This window comes from Mandrillus leucophaeus, unplaced genomic scaffold (assembly GCF_000951045.1).
Source record: "Mandrillus leucophaeus isolate KB7577 unplaced genomic scaffold, Mleu.le_1.0 Scaffold1553, whole genome shotgun sequence".
Taxonomy (NCBI): Eukaryota; Metazoa; Chordata; class Mammalia; order Primates; family Cercopithecidae; genus Mandrillus; species Mandrillus leucophaeus.
The window spans coordinates 403,789-409,788 of record NW_012101536.1 but is presented as its reverse complement, the minus strand read 5'-3'; the positions used below and the strand labels follow the sequence as shown (position 1 = coordinate 409,788).

The 6,000-nt window shown below is 44.7% G+C and overlaps 1 protein-coding gene across 4 annotated transcripts in view; it reads left to right on the top strand.

Moving 5' to 3' along the window:
- The window catches only part of SRPX (sushi-repeat containing protein, X-linked), an 80,052-nt gene that overhangs the window by 53,538 nt on the left and 20,514 nt on the right, over positions 1-6,000 (top strand). For 3 of the 4 annotated variants that reach the window (XM_011975418.1, XM_011975415.1, XM_011975416.1), the window contains 2 exons: positions 1,356-1,547; positions 3,657-3,833. In XM_011975418.1, the coding sequence (XP_011830808.1) occupies positions 1,356-1,547; positions 3,657-3,833 (369 nt within the window). The remainder of the gene's footprint in view (positions 1-1,355; positions 1,548-3,656; positions 3,834-6,000) is intronic. The other variant, XM_011975417.1, reaches the window with a different exon arrangement.

The following is a 6,000-nucleotide window of genomic DNA, read 5'->3' as shown; positions in this document are numbered from 1 at the left end:
GCCTGTAGTTCCAGCTACTTGGGAAGCTGAGACAGGAGGATCACTTGAGCCTAGGAGGCCGAGACTGCAGTGAGCAATGATCATGCCACTACACTCCAGTCTGGGTGACAGAGTGAGACCCTGTTTCTAAAAAAGAAAAAAAAAAAAAGAGAAAGTATTAACCAAAGGAAATGTGAAGGCAAAAGTAAAACAGTGGTCTATGCATAAGACGTGGCCAGAACTGTTGGTTTTTGTAACTGAGAGGCAGTTGGAGGCATATCCTCAGAAGAGAATTCCTGGGAAAGTAAAACAGGGTCTGTCCTCTTTCCTGGCCACATGATGGCGGTCTTACCTCACTCACTGACAGCTCAGGTGCTGGGTTGGAGTGATGAGCCAGGCAGCTGCAGGGAAGTGGCTCCTATTCATGGCATTGAGAGCCTGGCAGACTTTAGTGAACTCCTCACTGTTCCCCAATCGATTGTGGGACATTGGGGCAGTGGCTGCTGTAGGAACTTATCCACCAAGGAGTTAGTGTTACCCTTACATTTTGTGGATCTCAAAGATAACATTTCAAAAGCACAACAGGGAGGCTCTGATTTATTCATTTCATCCTAGCTGTGCTTTGGGCAACTATGAGACCAAAATCAAAACACCTGCAACTTTGTCATCTGGGGAGGATGTCACCCTGTTACCTAAATGGGGCATAACTGGGGACACTTCCCTATGGAGAGCAATGGTTCTTTGACTTTAGGCCAAATTTATATATTGTTGCAAAAACCTGGAAATTGTAGCATTATTTAGATTAATGCCAGTATTACAACATTTTAGAGAGAATGTGCATACAGCTTAGAAGAAATGCAAATTAACCAATTATTGAATCCCCGCCACTATGTATGACATCATTTGCTCTTGAAAGAATTATCTAAAAAATAAAAATAAAAATAAATCTTATGTATCTAGCTAAGGGAAATACTAAAAAAGAACAAGCATTTATTGAACATACACTATGTGCTAGGCACTGGGCTAGCTGCTTGATATGCAATTTTTATTTAGTCCTTATAACAGCACTATGGCATAAGTATAGTTATTGATTCAGAGAGGTTAGCTAACTTGTCTAAGATCACACAGTTAGTTATAGAGGAACTCAGATTCATGTTCAGATATATCCGACACTTAGTCCCATGATTATAACCTCCCTACCCAGAGACACCTAAGAAAACATGGGGCACTAATTGAAGGTCCACAATTTGGAATGTAGCCAGCCTGGGACAGTGAGAGTAAGGGGACACATTTTCTGAAAGTGTCATTTCGTGTTTATCTCCTCTTTTGTTTCTGCTACTCGTATTTATCTCCTCTCTTGTTTCTGCTACTTGTAGATACCCCGTGGTGCTCCCCCATCAAGGTGAAGTATGGAGATGTGTACTGCAGGGCCCCTCAAGGAGGATACTACAAAACAGCCCTGGGAACCAGGTGCGACATTCGCTGCCAGAAGGGCTACGAGCTGCATGGCTCTTCGCTACTGATCTGCCAGTCAAACAAACGATGGTCTGACAAGGTCATCTGCAAACGTAAGTAGGCCAGCCCTGTGTTGGGTCCTCAGGGATGACCAGAGCCAACGTTCTTTTGCTCCAAGATTGAGGATTTTCACCGAACATGGATGAGGAAAATTCTCTTTATGAGCAGGGGGACAACAGGGGGATTCTAAAGATATAGTGGAAGTGCGATGGCTCCTCTCAGAGAGAATGATATGATCAGCTGTTTGAGAAAAGGGGAGAGAAGACCATTGTTCAGAAAATGAGTTACATTTTTTCAGTTAGTGCTGGATCCTGAAGAGGTGTTGGGGATTTAGAAACAAATAAGACACACGTGGGTCCTGCCATGAAGAGGTTCTAGCAAGGCAGAGGTGTCATCTGAGAGATAAGTACAAGAAGGGTACTAAGTCAGTAGCAGATTAAAGAAGTGCTCTCCTGGCCGGGCGTGGTGACTCATGCCTGTAATCCCAGCACTTTGTGAGGCTGAGGCGGGTGGATTGCCTGAGTTCAGGAGTTCGAGACCAGCCTAAGCAACACGGTGAAACCCTGTCTCTACTAAAATACATAAAATTAGCCAGGTGTGGCGGGATGCGCCTGTAATCCCAGCTACTCAGGAGGCTGAGAAAGGAGAATTGCTAGAACCCAGGAGGCGGAGGTTGTAGTGAGCCGAGATGGCGCCACTGCACTCCAACCTGGGTGACAGAGGGAGACTCTGTCTCCAAAAAAAAAAAAAAAAAAAAAAAGAAGTGTTCTTTCAAGCAGTGGGGCTTAGGGAGGCAGGAAAGAGTCACAGAAGAAGTGATGCTTATTTATGAAAGAGAGTGTGCCTCAGGGGAGAAGATTAGAGGAGTAGCATTTCAGGGGCTGGCTTTTAGCTTCATGACAAGTCATATCTCATTTGGAAAACTGCAAGTGGTACAGCATTGTTGAAGCACACTTTAGATGTCTTTGGTATTCAAAACAGCCACCACTTTTTGAGCACTTATGGTTTGCCAAGAATTTCACATACATTTAATTTTTACAGTAACACTATCAATATGGGTGCCATTATGTTAATTTCATTGTCGGGGAAACCGAGGTTTCAAGGCTGCAGCCGTGTCATCAAGACTATGCAGACTCTGCAACTGGGTGACTGTAGTGGACAATCTGCTCTACCCAGATCTCCTCAATGCCTTTTCCTGGTTGTGTGTATCCAGTACTCAGCTTCTGAGTACTTTGCTCTTAAAGACTTGCAGCTTCAACCTCTTCAGAAGACTCCTCCTTCAGACAACCGCTCCCGCTCTCTCTCTCTCTCTCTCTCTGCCTCTCTCTCTCACTCTCGTTCTCTTTTCACAAGAGAGAGCATCTCCTGCGAGCAGCCTGTAGCTGCCCAATGACTGACTGGTAAAGAATTATGAAAGCCCAGCCTCCTTGCCTGGGGGCAGGGCAGAATGAGCTGTCATTCACACGCCAGAGCTTCCCTGTGGGATCAGGCTGCTGCTGACTTTGCCTGAGATCTCATGTTGCCTGGCTTTCTCCCCTTCCCTGTTCTGCTTTCCTCACCCGCTCACTAGTCTCCCTGGGAGCACTTTCTTACTAAACCTCAGGCACAGAAATCCATATCTCAGAATCAGCTTCTGGGAAGCTCAACCTAAGATAGTGGCTTAGCCGGGTTGCCAACCCAAGCCAGTGTGACATGAAACTTTGTCTCTTCTGTGTGACATAAAACCATCTGTTGTTTCTTAAATTCCATTTTATTTATTTATTTATTTAGACAGAGTTTTGTTCTTGTTGCCGAGGCTGGAGTTCTATGGCGCAATCTCGGCACGCCACAACCTCCGCCTCCTGGGTTCAAGCCATCCTCCTGCCTCAGCCTCCCGGGTAGCTGGGATTACAGGCACGCACCACCACGCCTGGCTAATTTTGTACTTTTAGTAGAGATGGGGTTTCTCCATGTTGGTCAGGCTGGTCTCGAACTCCCGAACTCAGGTGATCCACCTGCCTCGTCCTCTCAAAGTGCTGGGATTACAGGCATGAGCCACTGCGCCCGGCCTTGTCATATTTAAATTAACTTTTCACCCCATGCTTTCAGTTTCTAGACTCTGAAACGAAACTCTATAGACAAAAACTAAGAAATACTGAATATCTGATTTTTCTCATTTTCAGAAAAGCGATGTCCTACCCTTGCCATGCCAGCAAATGGAGGGTTTAAGTGTGTAGATGGTGCCTACTTTAACTCCCGGTGTGAGTATTACTGTTCACCAGGATACACGTTGAAAGGGGAGCGGACCGTTACATGTATGGACAACAAGGCCTGGAGCGGTCGGCCAGCCTCCTGTGTGGGTAAGAAAATGCCACAGCCCTCAAGAGGCACTTGCTTTGGGAGGAGCAGGGGGTGTTCGTATCGTGGATTGTAAAGGGAGCATCACTATTCCTCCTGCAAGGCCTAAGCATGTAACTTTGCTTTCAGTAGCATCCCTGGTTCTCTGGCTCAGCCCTAGATCTAACCTCAGTGTTTATCCTGGAGCTGACTTCATAGCTGATGGCTTCCATCTGACTTTTGTCTTTTTCTTGGTTTGCTATTGGGGCAACTACAGGCTGGCAGAGATGTGGCATACACCTGCCGATTTTAGTTCAGGGGCCTGAGCAAAGTTATTGACACTATAGGGACAGTCCAGTAGAGAACATCTATGTGTCTTTCAGCCCCAGTGTACTTCCTTTGTCATTGACTCTGGTGGTCAGTGAGCACTCAATTTGTTCAGCTGGAAGGGATTTGGATATTTTGCCTCTGGGTTTGTTGGGTAGTGAGTGGTTCCCATGGTGTGGTCCTGGGAGCAGAAGCAGCAGTAGCACCCCCTGGGAACTGTTTAGAAATGCAAATTTTCACCAACCCACCCCTACCACCTGCTGAGTCAGAAACTTTAGGGGTCAGACCCAGCACTTTGTTTTTTAATGAGCATCCCAGGGATTGTGAAGCACTCAAATAAAGAGCCACTGACCTAAGGCACTGCTTCTCAAACTTTACTGTGCAGCGAAGTCCTCTAGGGACCTTGGGAAAAATGCGGATTTAAATTCAGCAGGTCTGGGGTAGGGCCTAGGATTCTGCTAAACGATGCTTTAGGGCAAAGTTTCTGAACCTCAGTATGATGAACATTTGGGGCCAAATAATTCTTCGTTGTGGAGCCCTGTTTTTTTGTTTGCAAGATGTTTAGCAGAATGCTTGGATTTTATTCACTAACTGCCAGTAACACTGCCCACAGGGGGCACCTCACAGATGTTGCTTTCAATATCCTCTCTGTGATTTGGTATGTGCATAGCTCTTCAAAACAAACCAAAAAGAAAACTGAATCTACTCCCTCATATTGGAAGGGGCAGAGGTGATGGTGGGAGGAGAGAAGCTCTAAAATCTTTCTGCTAAGCAAGCTTTGGCAGAGTACTCTAGGGATCATACTGTTTAAATTTCCAGATTGTGTGCAACAATGGAAAGAAAATGCTGATTGTTCTAAAAAAGCAACAGCATGTCTTAAGCTGGACCAGATGGGCCTGGAACCTTCCCAGAGGGAGAGAGAATGAACCCCGAATTCAGGAGATTCATATTACAGTTTGTCAGGACAAGGTTCAGGCATATTTGGGAGAAGGAGGATTGTACATGCAATTAGGTAGGGGTGACAAAAAGGGGTAGAGGGATCCACAAGAGAGCCTAGAGCTCCCAGGAAAACAGAGAGAAATGGGCAAAGCAAGCAGGCAATTCTTTCTTTGATTTTCATGACAAACAAGCTGAGGTTTGTCCCCAGTGAATTTTATTCTAGGGGTATCATTTATTTTTTTGGCTTTAATATATTAAAATAGTTTAATAAATTTGTTTTTGTGTTGGCAGGGGTAGGGGGTCCTTGAGCGTAACTCAGAACTTCAACCTATTTTAGGAGCTGACACATAGTGGCTAAGTAGTTCCCAGATTTCCACACAGCCTTCAACAGTCTTGGCCAGAGCTGTGCTGAGTGGTGAGAAAGTTGTCCCAGTTCTCTTCTAGACTGCGAGGGAAGAGAGAAGACTGGGCTTACTTTTGACTCTGAGGTGGTCAGTTCTGTGGTCTGGCTAATTTGAAGGTGCCACAAGTTAAAATTAATTTTCTTACACAGACCATACTCTGGCAATGGGCTGAAATTCATGGTTATTTCAGAAACAGATATAGATAAAAATAAGTCTATGTAGGAGGAAAAAAAATACTGCAAATTGCAGGAGGGTAAACTCTTTGAAGAGCTACAACGTCCATTGATCTGGAAGAAAATAAACCTTAGAATGTAACCACTATTGTTTTGGGGGGATATTTTTCTTTCTTTCCATTTTTAGTTATTTTTGGTTATGTTGGCATTTAGATAGAACAATGGATAGTTGGAATCACAAGTCCTCATATAGAGACCATATTTTGAGTAGACACATGATCTTTCCTTTAGACCAACACTTCTTCCTAGGCCAAAACAGGAAGAAAACAAATTAAAGGTACTTTAAA